A 16135-nucleotide genomic window follows, 5' to 3' on the forward strand; every position below is an offset into this window, starting at 1 on the left:
CGTGCTTTGCGCCTGGCCCCGCCCGGCCCACGTGCTCGGCGTACCTTGCTGCGGCGGAGGAGGAGGTGAGAGTGTGGAATGGGGCGGGGAAACAACCGGACCCCAGCGGGCTCTTTTCGCGGTGTGTTCCAGCCGCGGGCGTAGCCAGGGGATGCGGCGTGGAGCGAGGGTCCTTCGCCCAGCCGCCTGCGAGATGCGGGCACCCCCTCCCACGCCTCCTTGGGGCGCGCGGCCTTGGTGCTAGGGATCCTGGGGGAGTTAGGACATACATTTGGATCCTTCCTGTCCTGGCTTTGGTTGCCTCCTTAGCGAAAAGGCACAGTGACGTGACTCTTAAGGAATATGCTGCCTTCTTGTTTGCAGCAGTTTGTTTGCTAATTAAACACTTTAGAGACAGGAAGACAGTAAGCTTCAGCTGAAGTTAAATTGTGAATTTTACTGAAATATTTTCGGATGAAATAATAGTATGGCCCTACTGTGTTTGGAAATAAACTAGCTGGAGGGGATTATGCGTTTGAGTAGAGATGAAACAAAGTTAGCCATGACTTGACAGATTGAAGTTAGTTTATAATATGCAATTTTTTCCACTTTCATGCGTGTTTATAATTTATCATCAAAAATAATCTATAGTGAAAAATTTGCTGTGGACACTTGTGTTCAAATACCGGGCCTGTATTTGTCTGCTAGAGCTGTAGGGACAAGAACTGGGTGGCAGAAATGTGTTTTCTTGGAATTCTGGAGGCCCGAGGTCCAAGATCAAGGTGTCGGCAGGGCTGGTTTCTCTTCTGAGGCCTCTCCCGCTGGCTTGCAGACGGCCACCTTCTGGCCTGCGTCCTCGTAGTCCTTCTGTGTCTGTGTCCTAATGGCCCACTCTAGATTGGATTAGGGACTACCCTAATGACCTGCTTTAACTTAATTACCTCTTTAAAGATGCTATCTCCAAGTACAGTCACATTCCTCCTCCTGAAAGTTAGGACTTCACCATAGGAATTTGGAGGGACGTAGTTCTGCCCATAGCTCTGCCACGTTACTAGTTGAGGCCTATCTGTGCTTCAGCATTCACCGCTTTAAAATAGGGACATCATAATGATAACGTCACAGAGTTGTGAGGAGTCAGTTGATAAATAATACGTGTAAAGCTCTCGGAACTGTGTCGGGCATATAGTAAGGACGGAATAAGCTGAGCATGTGTTTCATGTATAAATCAGTGCTCATGTTCAGTATGGCAGTGGAGTGAGAGGTGGGTTGCTTGGGGCCATGCCTAGCCGTGGGGATCAAAGTTGTAATTACAGCCATTCCACAGCTTCCCGAGACTCCCTGGCGGGGCCGTCCTGCATCCCCCTCAGCTTCCTGGGTTGCCCAGTGACCAGCACTGACAGGCCCATGGTTGTCTGTGGGCAGCGAGTGGACTGGCAGGGCTCAGCACGCTCCCAGCTGAGAGATGCCCTGACCCCTGTCTCACGATGCCCAGAAGTTTGCCTTGGCCAAGGGGTGTCTCCTCTTTGCCAGACACTGATTGTTTCATGTGTGTTTATTTACTCAGCACAGACACCCTCCTGGTGGGCCCTTGTCACGTGCGCATTTGGTAAGTGGTGACGCAGAGACAGAGCTGGGGCCAGTTCTTGGCTACTGTGCGTATTGCATCGGTTTAAGAGGCTGTGGCCCCGGGGTGTTTGGTCTGCAGGCCGACCCCAGCAGTTGTTGGCTTACTTCTCTTTCTCTTGGCCCAGGTTACAGCAGTGGCAGCCGTCATGGCAGGTCCCCTGTGGCGGGCCACAGTGTTTGTGCAGAGACACAGGACAGGCCTGTTGGTGGGCTCCTGTGCAGGCCTGTTTGGGGCCCAGATCTCGTACCACCTCTTCCCGGATCCTGTGGTCCAGTGGCTGTACCAGTACTGGCCTCAGGGCCAGCCAGCGCCTCTGTCCCCAGAACTGGAGAGGCTCTTCCAGGAGGTGCAGCAGGACATTGGCATCCCCTCAGGCCACCACTTTGAGGCCTTTACCACCTTCACCTTCCAGCCTGTGAGCGCCGGCTTCCCGAGGCTCCCTGGTGGGGCTGTCGTAGGCATCCCCGCCAGCTTCCTGGGTGGCCCAGTGACCAACACTGACCAGCCTGTGGTTGTCCACGGGCAGCGAGTGGACTGGCGGAGCCCAGCAGGCACCCGGCTGAGAGATGCCCTGACCCTGTCTCACGATGCCCAGAAGTTCGCCTTGGCCAAGGAGGTGGTGTACCTGGAGAGTGGGGCAGCCACCCTGCAGGCCCTGCCAGCCCCAGCCTGCCTGGCAGGCACCTGGGCACTGGGTGTGGGGGCCAAGCACGCCTTGGGGCTCTACGGAGGCCCCATGAGCTTGCGGGCCGCCTTCAACTTGGTGGCAGCAGTGGCGGGCTTCGTGGCCTATGCCTTCTCCACCGACTCTCTCACTCACGCCCTGGAAGCCTGGCTGGACCGCCGCACGGCCTCCCTGTCTGCAGCCTATGCCCGGGGCGGGGTGGAATTCTACGAGAAGGTTCTGTCGGGCAACCTGGCCCTTCGCAGTCTGCTGGGCCAGCGGGGGCAGAAACTCTACACGCCCAGCGGGAACGTCATTCCCAGACACTGGTTCCGCATCAAACACCTGCCCTACACAGCCCGCCGGGACTCAGTGCTGCAGATGTGGCGGGCAGCGCTCGGCCCCAGCGGCTCCTGAGGGCCTTGTGGCCCGGACGGTTCCAGCCTAGGCAGGTGCCACTCGCCGTGGACTCAGGCAAGCCCACAGCTCAGTGTCAGCAGACTTGCAGGCTTTGGGGTTTAACAGCCCAGTTCCTACCCCAGCCCACCATCTATGACCTAAGTCACCTCGGACACGTCCCTTTATGAATCTGAGCCTTGGTTCCTCTACTGTAAATCGGGGCTGATGTAAACTCCCTGGCAGGACTGTGGGGTTGTGTGAGGTCATTACAGGAGGGCCTGGCTGCCAGCGCCTAAATAAACAGAAGGCTGTCTTCCTTGCTGTTTGATTACAGGGGGCTAAAAGGGTCAGACTGCATCTCACCACCAGAGGTGTTTGCGTGATGCAGCCACTTTCTTACAGTGAGGAATCACCGCATAGTTTGCCTGGTGGTCAAATCCCAGTCTCCTCCTCCTGTGGTAGAGGTTAAAGGTTCTGAGAGGCCCAGATGAGAAGCCTGTATGGGCCCAGGAGCTGGGAGACAGAGCTCCCCGTGGGGCTTTAAAAGAGGTGTATCCAGTGCAGATGGCAGCTCAAAGAGGGCTGGGTGCCCAACAGCCTTGCAGGGCTGTAGGAGAGCCCCTGGGCCTGAAGGAGAGAGAAGGTATTGCTGGAACCTGGCGGGACCTCCTGCTAGGAATTCTGCCCGATGGGGAGGAAGGAGCAGACCTGCAAAGCTAAGGCCCTGGAGTCAGGACAGAGCAGGTGAGTGCTTGCGGAGGAAAGGGAGGGTAGGGACCATGAAGGGAGATGGGAATGGGGCCAAGGGGTGGTGAGGAGAGCAGAGGGGTGCCGCTGGGCAATGGGCCAGGCCTGGTGTCCCACTCAGGACCAGGGGAAGTTGCAGCCTTGCCAGGCTTGTTTCCCTCCAGACTTCAGCTGGATAGACAGACCCCCCCACTTTTGATGCTTGGACAGGAGGCCCCAGCAGGGAAGATGAGAAGAATTGTGATGAGTAAGCCAGATTCCCTTGGTCATTCCTGTATTCTTTTAGTTTTGTTTTAATTTATTTTATTGAAGTATAGTTGATTGACAATGTTGTATTATTTTCTGCTGTACAGCAAAGTGACTCAGTTATACAAATATGTATGTATCTTTGTCATATTCTTTTCCATTATGGTTTATTATAGGATATTGAATATAGTGTTCTGTATTACACAGAAGGACCTTGTTTGTCTGTTCTCTATGTACTAGTTTGCATCTGCTAATCTCAAACTCCCGCTCCATCCATGTCCCACCCCCTCCCCCTTGGCAACAACAAGTCTATACTCTATGTCTGTGAGTCTGTTTCTGTTTTGTAGGTAAGTTAATTTGCATCATGTCTTAGATTCCACATATAAGTGATGATATCATTTGGTGTTTGTCTTTCTCTTTCTGACTTACTTCACTTACTATGATAATCTCTAGTTGCATCCATGTTGCTGCTGCTATTGCTAAGTCACTTCAGTCGTGTCCGACTCTGTGTGACCCCATAGACGGCAGCCCACCAGGCTCCCCCGTCCCTGGGATTCTCCAGGCAAAAACACTGGAGTGGGTAGCCATTTCCTTCTCCAATGCATGAAAGTGAAAAGTGAAAGTGAAGTCGCTCAGTCGTATCCGACTCTTAGCGACCCCATGGACTACAGCCTACCAGGCTCCTCCATCCATGGGATTTTCCAGGCAAGAGTACTGGAGTGGGGTGCCATTGCCATTCTACTATATATATGTACCACATCTTTCATCCATTCATCTGTTGATGACCATTTGGGTTGTTTAAAATCTTTATTCAGATCATTATAACATTAACTCTATTTTGGTTTCCCAGCCACAAGGCATGTGGGATCCCAACTCCTCAACCAGGGATCAAACCCTCACCATTCCCGCACCAGAAGGTGAAGTCCAACCACTGAACGCCCCATATAGTTTTTCATGGTAGCTGCACCTACAGTGTAGAAGGGTTCCCTTTGCTCCACATCCTCTCCAGCATTTGTTACTTGTACTTTTTAATGATGGCCATTGTGACTGATGTGATATCTCATTGTAGTGTTGATTCGCATTTGTCTACTAGTGATGTTGAGCATCTTTTCAGGCCATTCATGTATCTTTTTTTTTTTTAATTTGACTACACCAGGTCTTAGTTGCACATGCAGGATCTAGTTACCCGACCAAGATTTGAACCCAGACCCCCTGCATTGGGAGCATGGAGTCTTAGCCACTGGACCACCAGAGAAGTCCCCATATATTCCGTTTGTTGGTGATTATGTTTTCCCTGGAAGAGGTGAAGAATTCAGGCCTGGTGTCAGTGTAACTCAGAGCAGAGGGTTTAATTAGGCCCCACGCAGGAGGGACACAAAACCAGCCCAGGAGGCCCACTCAGGAGTGGCCGGTGGTCCCTGCCAGAAGACCATGGATAGAGTGAGCAGGCAGGGCTAGCCTGTTTTCCTGCTGGGTCCTTGATGGTGGTGAGCTGGGCTCAGCACTCTGGCCCCATTCTGGGCCATCCTAGAGGTCTCTGCCCTGGGGCCCAGCAGATGGTTCTGAGGGCACAGCACTGCCTCTCCCAGGTCCCTGGGCAGCATTGGACACAGGCTTGACCAGGCGGACAGATGGTCTCACCTCCCCCCCCATCAATTGTATTCAGTACTGCAAGAGCTGAGAGGAGGCCAGGCGTTCCTGCTGCTCCATCCGGATGGGAGGGGAAGAGAGCCCTGGCGCGGGTGGGGACGGGGAGGTGACCTCCTGAGACGCCACTTAACTTGGATCCTTCTAGTCCAAATAGCAAACTTTGTCTCCACTCAAGGGCTGTTCTCAGGCCCCATACACACTGCCCATGGCCCACTCCAAGCCTGGGCTGACTGCGATCCCCCAGTTCCCGCATCCTGCATATCCTTGCCGTTTGCTACCATCCAGAGCTCTCCTGCTGCAGTACCGGCAGGCACACGGCAGCTCTGACTGAGAACGTGTCTGGACTGAGCCGTCCTCCCCATTACCCCTTCTTCCCACCTTGTGGCTAAACCAGGGCCCAGCCTGGTTATCTCCCTGCCCAGCAACTCCAGCTCCATCCAATGCCCCCTCCGCCACCACAGGTAGCTCCAGCCCTGGCCTCCCCAGGTGGTTCCTCATGTGGGCTTCCTGGCCATTCTCCCTACCTCTCCCAGCTCTCAGAGTGCAGGTCTGACAGGGTTCTCTTCTGCTTAAAACCCTTTGCAGGCATTCCTGTGTGGTGGTCAGTTGCTTAGTTGTGTCCAACTCTTTGAGACCCCGTGGACTGTAGCCCTCCAGGCTCCTCTGTCCATGGGCTTTTTTTCAGGCAAGAATACTGGAGTAGGTTGCCATTGCCTTCTCCAGGGGATCTTCCTGGCCCAGGGATGGAACCTGTGTCTCTTGGATCTCCTGCATTGGCAGGTGGATTCTTGACCCTTTGCACCTTAGTGCTCTTCCTAGCCTTTGCTGCCAACTGTGATTAAGTAATTAAGTGACCGTGGCTGAGCATCTCCTCTGCTGAAATGTACTTTCTGCACAGGCAGGGTTGTGTGTCCCACTTAAAACTCCTGACTGAGATTCTCCACATTTGGGAATAAATGAACAAGACTCTGAAGCTCCCACAGACAGAGGCTTGGTTCCTCAGGATCTCTGAGCAGTTACAATATGGCTTACTATGTGCCCTGGGCACAGCGATTGTGAATCATATGTGACCCTGTCCTTCCTTTCCGACTTGGGACTTTCCAAGGGCATGGCCTGGCCATGATTGCTGACTTCATGGGGGAAACCAGGACACTGTGCGTCACTTCCCTTCCTATAGGGCACAGATTACTTCTCAGGGCTCCAGGGACCCCCTTCTCAGAGGCTTTAGGGGAAGCTGACCCCAAATTCTGTGATATTTTGTGCCCGTAAAAGCAGTTCAGGGGTTGATCCCAAAAAGATTAAAACCATGTTCTGTGGTCTCTACAGCCTTTCTCCCCTGCCACTTAGAGGTAACTTTCCAGCCTCACCTCTTTTATCAGGAAATAAAAGGTCACTGAGCCAAGGCTTTTGGAACTTCTAGGAGAGACCTTCCAGCTAACTGAAGGGAAAGGGTCCGCCATAGCTGTAATGTTCAGTGCTGCAGTGGGGATGGGGAGGAGGGGAAGGGTGTTATGAAGCCTCAGGAGGCCCCAGCTGAGGACCAGGGTACCTTAGGAGGTAGAGAACAAAGAGGGGGCAGCAATTCCTTGGTGGCTCAGACGATAAAGAGTCCCCTTGCAATGCAGGAGACCCAGGTTCAATCCCTGGGTCGGGGAGATCCCCGAGAGAAGGCAATGGCAACCCACTCCAGTGTTCTTGTCTGGAGAATCCCACGGACAGAGGAGCCTGGAGGGCCACAGTCCATCGGGTTGCAAAGAATTGGACATGACTGACTAACACTTTCACTTTCTTTCCTGCCACTTTGTCAGAGTGACCTTGAACAAGTGACTTCACACTTGTGATCCTGAGTTTCCTATCTGTAAAATGGGGACATTAATATGTATCCTACAGGATTGTCCTGACACTGAAAGTAAAATTTGCAAAATGTGAATCAGTTTTTAGTAAGCTTTAAGAGAAGATTGGTTCCTAAATGTTAGGGGTACAGATAGTAGGGTGTTCAGGTCTTGGGATTGCTGTTCAGATACCAGAAGTTTCTTGAGGCTGGAACCCCTTCAGGGACGCTGCCTCACACAGGGCTTCACTCACAGCTCTCAGAGCCCCGATGGGGGTATGTCCTTACATGGCTCTCAGTTGACACCTTTTGGGAAATTAATTGGCAGCAGCTGAAAGCAAAGGCCCCAGGTGGCCCTGGGGGAAACACCAACTAGAGAAGAAGTCATTAAAATAGGAGATGGCCTTTTACCGCTGCTGTACAGGTAATTTCTAAATCCTAGAACATTCTGGGTGGTTGAGGTTGTGATGTTGTGAGTTGGAGTAATGTGTCCTCTTGGTGACACTCTGGGGCAGCCTCCAGGATGGCCCCCAGTTATCCCTGCTCCTGGTATTCTCAGCCTGTGTCATCTTCTCCCCTTACTTCTGTTGGTTCAATACAACAGAATAAGGCAATTGTGATTATTACAAAAGACTTTGACTTCTGTCTTACCAGCAGACTGCTCTCTTCTCAGATGCATGCTTCGATGAAGCATCCTACCTTGTTGGAGAGGCCGACAAGGCAGGGAACTAAGTGCAGCCTCTGACTCACAGCCAGCTGAGCAGCAAGGCCCCTAGCCCCACAGCCCGCAGGGAACTGACTCTTGACAGCACATGTGAACTTGGGAGAAAATCCCTCCCCAGTCAGGTCTCAGATGAGACCCCAGCCTCAGCCGACACCTTCCCTGCAGCCTGTGACACCCTGAAGCAGAGGACACAGATGAACCATGCCTGGGTCACCAGCCCACAGACACAGTGAGACAGGAATTGTAGGTTATTTTAAGCCACTTCATTTTATGATAATTTTTATGCAGCAGTTGATAACATACACATAATGTAACTGACATAATATTTTTAGAAAGCAATGGAGTAAAAAATTTGACACAATCACAAAACTATATCTTTTGATCCAGTAACTTCAAACCTAGAAGTTTATCCTAGAGCTGTAATCCAGCAGAAATCAAAGTCATGTATGTCCAAAGATATACATGCAAGTGTTACCTATAATACAGAAGAAAATAAGGATAATGGAAATACTGGAAAACAGTGAGTTAGGAAATGTTGGTACATCCATTATGAATATTGTTCAGTTACTGAAAAGCATAATTATGAAAGCTGTGGTAGAAACGAGGAAATATTCTAAATATTGAGTATTTTAAAACATATGAAGTATAACATGCATGAGAATTGCAATAATGTAGTTATGGTAAGACCTGGAAGGAAATTTGCAAAATTTCTGAAATTCAGAATTTCATAACAGAAAATAATTCTGTAATGGTGAAATTTTGAATGACCATTCAGTATATATAAGGACTTACCAATATATATATATATATATATATATATATATATATATATATTAATATGGATGTGTATGCAGTCTCACTCAGAGGGGTCCATGGGCCCACCCCGCTCTCCCTGCATCAAGGTGACAGATCCTGGCATCCCTGCTTTTGGCCTGTATCCTTGGGGTGTGGCCTACCTTCTGCCTGTCAGTTACTGTGGCAACCATGATGCTCAGATCTGCTTTGGAAGCAAAACTGACTGACAGTCCCAGCTGTTGTTTGTCTAGATCCACCACCATGCTTTCACTGAAGCCAGGCCTCTTGTAGGCTCCCTTCAGGAAGGGATTGATCATCATGCAGTACTCACACAGGCCCATTCTGATGAACTGTGGGACTCCTCCAGTCAAGGACTGGCTCAAGGATGCCCCAGCAGCCTGGGCAGATCTATCTTAGGGCAGCTCTGAGGCCTGAGATGCCAAAGGATGCTCAAACTACCAGACGTCTCATCTCACAAAATGCACTCATCTCATACACTAGTAAAGCAATGCTCAAAATTCTCCAAGCCAGGCTTCAGTTCGTGAACCATTAACTTCCAGATGTTCAAGCTGGATTTAGAAAAGGCAGAGGAACCAGAGATCAAATTGCCAACATCCATTGGATCATCCAAAAAGCAAGAAGGTTCCAGAAAAATATCTGCTTTATTGACTATACCAAAGCCTTTTACTGTGTGGATCACAACAAACTGTGGAAAATTCTTAAAGACATGGGAATACCAACGATTTGACCTGCCTCTTGAGAAATCTGTATGCAGGTCAGGAAGCAACAGTTAGAACTGGACACGGAACAATAGACTGGTTTCAAATAGAGAAAGGAGTTCGTCAAGGCTGTATATTGTCACCCTCGTTATTTAACTTACATGCAGAGTACATCATGAGAAACACTGGGCTGGATGAAGCACAAGCTGGAATCAAGATTGCTGGGAAAATATCAGTAACCTCAGATATGCAGATGACATCACACTTACGGCAGAAAGTGAAGAAGAATGAAACAGTCTCTTGATGAAAGTGAAAGAGGAGCATGAAGAAGTTGGCTTAGAACTCAACATTCAGAAAACGAAGATCATGGCATCTGGTCCCATCACTTCATGGCATGGGGAAACAGTGGAAACAGTGACAGACCTTATTTGGGGCGCTCCAAAATCACTGCAGATGGTGATTGCAGCCATGAAATTAAAAGACGCCTGCTCCTTGGAAGAAAACCTATGACCGACATAGACAGCATATTACAAAGCAGAGACATTACTTTGCCAACAAAGGTCCATCTAATCAAAGCTATGGTTTTTCCAGTAGTCATATATGGATGTGAGAGTTGGACTATAAAGAAAGCTGAGCACTGAAGAATTGATGCTTTTGAACTGTGGTGTTGGAGAAGACTCTTGAGAGTCCATTGGACTGCATGGAGATCCAACCAGTCAATCCTAATGGAAATCAGTCCTGAATATTCATTGGAAGGACTGATGCCAGAGCTGAAACTCCAGTACTTTGGCCACCTGATGCAAAGAGCTGACTCATTTGAAAAGCCCCGGATACTGGCAAAGATTGAAGGTGGGAGGAGAAAGGGATGACAGAAGATGAGATGGTTGGATGGCGTCACCCATTCAATGGACATGAGTTTGAGTAAAATCCGGGAGTTGATGATGGACAGGGAGGCCTGGTGTGCTGCGGTTCATGAGGTCACAAAAGTCGGACACGACTGAGCGGCTGAACTGAACTGAGGTCTGAGATCCTTCTACCCAGACCTCCTTCCTTCCCCACCTCCTTCACACATGTCAGACCTACCTTACCTTGTGGTTTGAAGGCTCTCCCTACATTCTTCTGTTCCCGCCCGCTTTGACCTCATAGGCATGTCCCTTAGCACACCTCTTACTCAAGTAATCCTATTTCCAGAGCATCTTAACTCACCCCTCCCTCAGTAAGGTGCTGCGTGAGGCCCTGGGGACACGCCCTGCCCTCATCAAGATCTGCAGAATTAAACCTGCAGTGACAACAGGGTGACATCAGTGCAGTGAGGGTGTGAGGGCCAGCACAGGGGAGGGAGCCTAACAGCCTGGGCTGGGAAGTAGCCAGAGAGACCTTCTCAAAGAGGGGTTCCTGGTACTGAAACCCTCAGTGTGAGTCAAAAGAACCTAATCCTGATAATATAAAATACTTACATAACGCTGATGTGCCAAATCCCTTACATATGTTAATTCACATAATCCCGCCCACAGTCCTGTTGTCCCCATTTCAAGATGGTTAGATCCAGGCATAGAGAGATGAAGTGGTTTCCACCAGCCAACGCTAGACCTGGTGTCTGAACACAGGCAGTCTGGCCCTAGAGTTTGTGCTCTTAGCCACTGAACCCTGTTAGCCAGATGAGACAGGCTGTGGGACTGGCTTATACAAAAGCCAGAAACGGGACAATTTGTGTGGTTTTCGTGTCAGTCATGGCCCAACTGGGAGTCTGAAACCACATAGTGATTTAACAGGGAAAGCTTAATATGAAGAACTGTTATTCTATAAGGATTATTACAGCCATAATGGGTTTGGCGTGATGAGGGAATTGCTTGTAGGAAGTCGGGAGAACTCTAATAATAGTTGAAGGCAGCTACGAGGAGCAGCCAACATCCCTGCCCAAGTGAGACCTGGTCTCGCTGCAGAAGGTGTCAGCATGGCTCCCTGGTGCAGAGAAGTGGCTCCGTTAGGTGCCACATGGCAGAACTGCCTGGAAATGCACCCTGTGCTCATTAGGTTCCCCACCCCAAAATTTGATGCACACCCACCTGAGGAGATGCTGAAAAAGTGGACTGTGAGCAGGGTCCTCCCTGGCAGCCTCTGTGACAAAACAACCAGAAGGAAGGTGGGCTGCAGAAGCCCGACAACAGGGGGTCACCCTGGAGGAGCCCATCTCAGAGAACCTGCCCCGCAAGAGCCTCTCCCCCTCCCGTGTCCTTCCAGGGCCTCAGCCAATGAAGTTCAACATTGTGATGGCTGCTGAGAAGTGTTGCCAGGGTCATGTCTCTTCTGTCAGAACAGTGTCTGATTGTGCCACCTTGAAAAGGCAGTTGTTATTACTGATGGTGGTGGTGTGATGGTGATCTTGATGGTGATATTGGCGATGATGGTTATGGTGGTAATGGTGATTATGATGGTGATGATAGTGATGGTGATTGAAGCCTATCAATGCACTGGGAACTTGCAAGTTCCCGGATTGGGGCAGAATGAATAAGAAGAACTGAAACATGATCCTTAAAGCACCCACAGATTGTTCAGAGCAAAGGCCAGTGGGGTAAGTAGCTCTGCCCACAGGCTTGATCTTGGCAACTCCTTCCTCAGCTATGCCCCTCCCTCTGCCCCCTGCTCCTCACACCCCTGACTCAGCCACACTGAACTCCAACAGGCTAGGGAACACAAGTTTATCTTTTGCAGTGCCTGGAGCCACCTGGACTCCAGGCTGTCCTGGTTCTGGGCTTCTTCCAGTCCCAGCCTCCTAGGGCCTTTATTCTCCAGAAGGCCTTGCTCCCTGCTGCAAGTCAGAGGTAAACTGCATCAGTGGGCTAGACTCATGCCATCACCCTCCTCCATGTACCTGTCCTCCACCTGCGGCAGTGGTGGAAGGCGCTCCGCTGACGCCAGAACCCACACTGAGGGAGGGCTGGCGCCGGGCACGACTGAAGCGACTTAGCAGCAGCAGCAGGGCCGGGCATCCGTACACAGAAGCAATGTTGTTACTTGACAGTCAGACCCTCTGTATTGATAGACTTTACTGCTGTCCCCAAACAAGACCTGCCAAGTCTGATACCTTAGCACTGAGCCACTGACCACTTAGTTCAATGGCCATAATTATGCTTTCTGTGTGTATTTGTGTGTGTGTGTGTGTGTGTGTGTATTAGTCACTCAATTGTGTCCAACTCTGTGACCCCATGGACTGCAGCCTGCCAGGCTCCTCTGTCCATAGGATTCTCCAGGCATGAATACTAGAGTGAGTTGCCATTTCCTTCTCCAGGGGATCTTCTTGACCCAGGGATCAAACCCAGGTCTCCTGCATTGCAGGTGGATTCTTTACCACCGGGGAAGTCATGCTTGCTCTCATACAGCACAATTCTGTGGAAACTGGTGCTCTGTGGCTCGGTTTTCCAAGAGCTAAAATCAATATCAGCAGTGCATTTTCCCTAACATTATCCACACATGAAAAGACCCAGATCCTGAGCCTTTTCCTAGGTAGAGGGTCTCCCTCACTTTCCTGGGTCGCTGAGATTCTGTGCCCTGAGCTGGTCCCCTTCAGAACTAAACACACTGATTGGAGGTCCCTTCTGGTTCCCACTGCTTGTGCGCAGCCCTGCAGTCTGACGTATGTGTGTCTTTGTGGATGTGCTAAGGGAAGAAAAAAATGGGATTCGGGGTCCTGGGAGACTGGGGTCCACTGGGGGCCCTCAGCCAGGAGCTGACTGCAGGTGAACTTTGGCCTCAGAACCAGACTGGATCCTGGTTGTGCAGCTTACCACCCCAGGCACAGGACTCACCTTGTCTGTACTTCAGCTTCCTGTCTGTAAATGACAGTGCCCATCTCCTGGAGGTGATTTAGAGGGTTAATAAGTTGATATTTGTAAAGCACTTAGAACAGTGTTAAAGCCTGTGGAAGTCGATAACCTGTATTCACCAAAGCATGGTTGTGGGGCGGTGATGCTGTGCAGGCACCTCTCGGGCAGTTGTGATGGGAATCAGGACTGCGGTACTGCTCTGTGCAGACTCCTTAACCCCCTCCCCCTGCCCCATTCTTGCATCTGACTCGTCCTCCAGCCTGGGGCAGCCACAGGGCCAGCCCCATCCTCTTACTCCCAGGACATGATGCCGTTGGGGTTCAGGAAGTGTTGACTGAATCCGTGATGAAGTCGTGATGTGAGAGACCTGTGACATGCAGGCAGACCCCAGAGGTGCTGGCCTGTGAAGGTCTGCTCGGCTCACGTTTTTCAGGGGTTTGCACAGGGGAGAGGCTGCCGTAGCAAGGCCTCTGAACCCCAGTCTTGTCCCCTCTGGATAAAACACCTCAAAAGGGGCCCCCAGCACCTCTGATATTGCTCCCAGCAGCAGCTGGAGACCACCTGGGCATCAGTCCACAGGTCTGGACCAGTCTACTGGCACACTGGCTGTCCGTGGGGAGGAAGGGTGTCCCAGCCTTGAGACCTGGACTTGGCCCCTGTGGAGGAGGAAGCATGCACAGACGCCCCAGGCAGCAGAGGGGCACAGCATCTCAGAGCCCCAGTGGGAATCAGGCCATGGCCGCCCCCACCCCACCCCTCTGGCCTGCTGGTGCCTCCTTCTCCCAGTCATGCTGACTGCAGACCCAGAGCTTCCTGTCTCTACCTCCTGTTCGACCCGCTTTGGATCCAGGCCCTGAGGCTCTCCCTGCCAGCCAAGTGAGTGTCAGGAGCCATCTGCTGCCTAAGCCAGCGGCAGCTGCTGAGAAAATGCTTGCATACATATGAATTGATTTTGTTGTGCCTTGTGATGAGCTCTTCAGTTGAGCAAGGGGGAATTTGCCAAATTATTCAGAGGTTATATTAACCTAGGGAAGGCAGAGCTGACAGCCCATGCAAAGGTCAGGGGTGACAAGCCCAGAGACAACTGAGGAGGCCCAGCAGGCAGGAAAAGACTGATGCTGGGAAAGGTTGAGGGCAGGAGGAGAAGGGGGTGGCAGAGGGTGAGATGGTTGGATGGCATCTCCAACTCAATGGATGTGAGTTTAAGCAAACTCCAGGAGATGGTGAGGGACAGGGAAGCCTGCCGTGCTATAGTCCATGGGATCACAAAGAGTCGGACACAGACACGGCTGAGTGACTGAACAACAAAGCCGGCGGGAGGCCCTACGAGCCAGGGAGGAGGCTTCAGGGGGGGTTGTGGCCCCAGGCAGGAGGCTTGCGAGGCCCATGGCCCCCTCCCTGACTGACCTTGGGCTGTCCCTCCGCAGAGCTGGTAGAGACGGCTATTATGCTCACCGGCTGGGCCAGGCAGAGCCCTCACAGTCCCTCAGGCCCTGGTGGGGAGTCACCCCCTTGGCCTTCCTTGCTTGGTCCCACGTGGACCTCCCTCCACTCAACAGTAGGGAGCAGTGCAGGCAATTTCCTTATATCATTTTCTTAAATTACAGCAAGCCCCTGTCAATTAAAAAAAGTGAGAGTTGCAAATTAAGTTTTATTTGGGGAAAAAAGGCTATAGCCCAGGCTTCCCCAGTGGCTCTGCAGTAAAGAATCTGCCTGCAATGCAGGAGACACCAGTTTGACCCCTGAGTCAGAAAGATCCCCTGGAAGAGGGCATGGCAACCCACTCCAGTATTCTTGCCTGGAGAATCCAATGGACAGAGGAGCCTGGCGGGCTGCAGTCCATGGGGTCACAGAGAGTCGGACACGACTGAGCGACTGAGCATGCAGGCACTCAAGGACTGCAGCCCAGGAGACAGCACCTCACACAGCTCTGAGAAACGGCTCCAAAGAAGTAGGGGGAAAGGTCAGTATATATGTGATTTTGGTGGAGGCGGAATACATGCAATCAAGCACATTTTATTTTTCATTTGCCCCAATATTTGTTAAGTAACTACTACTTTCTGAAGAAACACATATATTTTTCCAGAAGGCTTCTGTTGGTCATGGGGAGCAGACGTCACCATGAAGAATTTTAAATGCTTTTCTAAATGTGAAGAAATACCAGAATTGAGCTCATCAAATTGGTTCCTGAAAATACTTATTTTGCCAGTCCCCTTCTCCCCCAACGCAGAGCACCTCATTTCTGCTCTCCATCCTGAGCTCCTTTCAAGGGGTATTGAAAGTCAGCAACCGTAGCAGCACGTGATTTAATTCTTGTAGAGGCAGAGAGAGAGCCAGTGCCCACGACAAGTGCCAGTGGATTATGCCCTTGGTCCAGATGGGAAGCAGCAGCTCAGAGAGTAACTTGCCCACGGACACACAACTGTTGCAGATGGGGCCAAGATGGGACCCCTGGAAGCTGCAAGGTGAGACCTGTGCTGTTTCCTCTGGCAAGGCTGCAGCCTCCCTGGGAAGCAGGGAGCACCCTGGGTTTCCACTGCTGGGACAGCAGCAAAGCCTCCTGCAGACCCCAGGGAGCCCCAACCACTTCTGGCATATCCTTGGTGAACAGACTTGAAACAGTAGCATGGGGGGCACCCAGGAGCCCCAACTGGAGCATTTCAGTCATCAAGTCACTGTTTTGTCCTCTGAGGATGTGATGCTGGCCTGAGGTCTCACTTTGAGACCAAGTCCCCCCAAAAGTGAGTTCCCCTGCTGAGCTTATGAGTAATCTCTCTGTCCAGAACCTTTCTCGTCCCTTCTGTCCTCAATCCTGTGCTCACTGAACACTAATCAACCAGAGTCAGCTGATGTCAGTTGCTGTTGTCCGAAGCGTGGTAACAAATGTAGTGAACTAAAGTAGTGTCCCTGGTGTAGATGTCATCCCTGAT

At 51.2% G+C, this 16135-nt stretch overlaps 1 protein-coding gene across 2 annotated transcripts; it reads left to right on the forward strand.

Moving 5' to 3' along the window:
* Nucleotides 1-2982, forward strand: TMEM177 (transmembrane protein 177). 2 transcript variants are annotated; one of them, XM_055572898.1, is made up of 3 exons: nt 27-65; nt 1544-1585; nt 1731-2982. In XM_055572898.1, exon 3 carries the CDS (start codon nt 1752-1754, stop codon nt 2685-2687), a length of 936 nt encoding a protein of 311 aa, XP_055428873.1. In that variant the 5' UTR covers nt 27-65; nt 1544-1585; nt 1731-1751; the 3' UTR covers nt 2688-2982. The 2 variants fall into 2 exon arrangements, with proteins under 2 accessions (XP_055428874.1, XP_055428873.1); XM_055572899.1 differs by lacking the exon at nt 1544-1585 and having other exon boundaries at nt 1-65.
* The last annotated feature ends 13153 nt before the right edge of the window (nt 2983-16135 follow it).

This window comes from Bubalus kerabau, chromosome 3, assembly GCF_029407905.1.
Source record: "Bubalus kerabau isolate K-KA32 ecotype Philippines breed swamp buffalo chromosome 3, PCC_UOA_SB_1v2, whole genome shotgun sequence".
Classification (NCBI taxonomy): domain Eukaryota; kingdom Metazoa; phylum Chordata; class Mammalia; order Artiodactyla; family Bovidae; genus Bubalus; species Bubalus kerabau.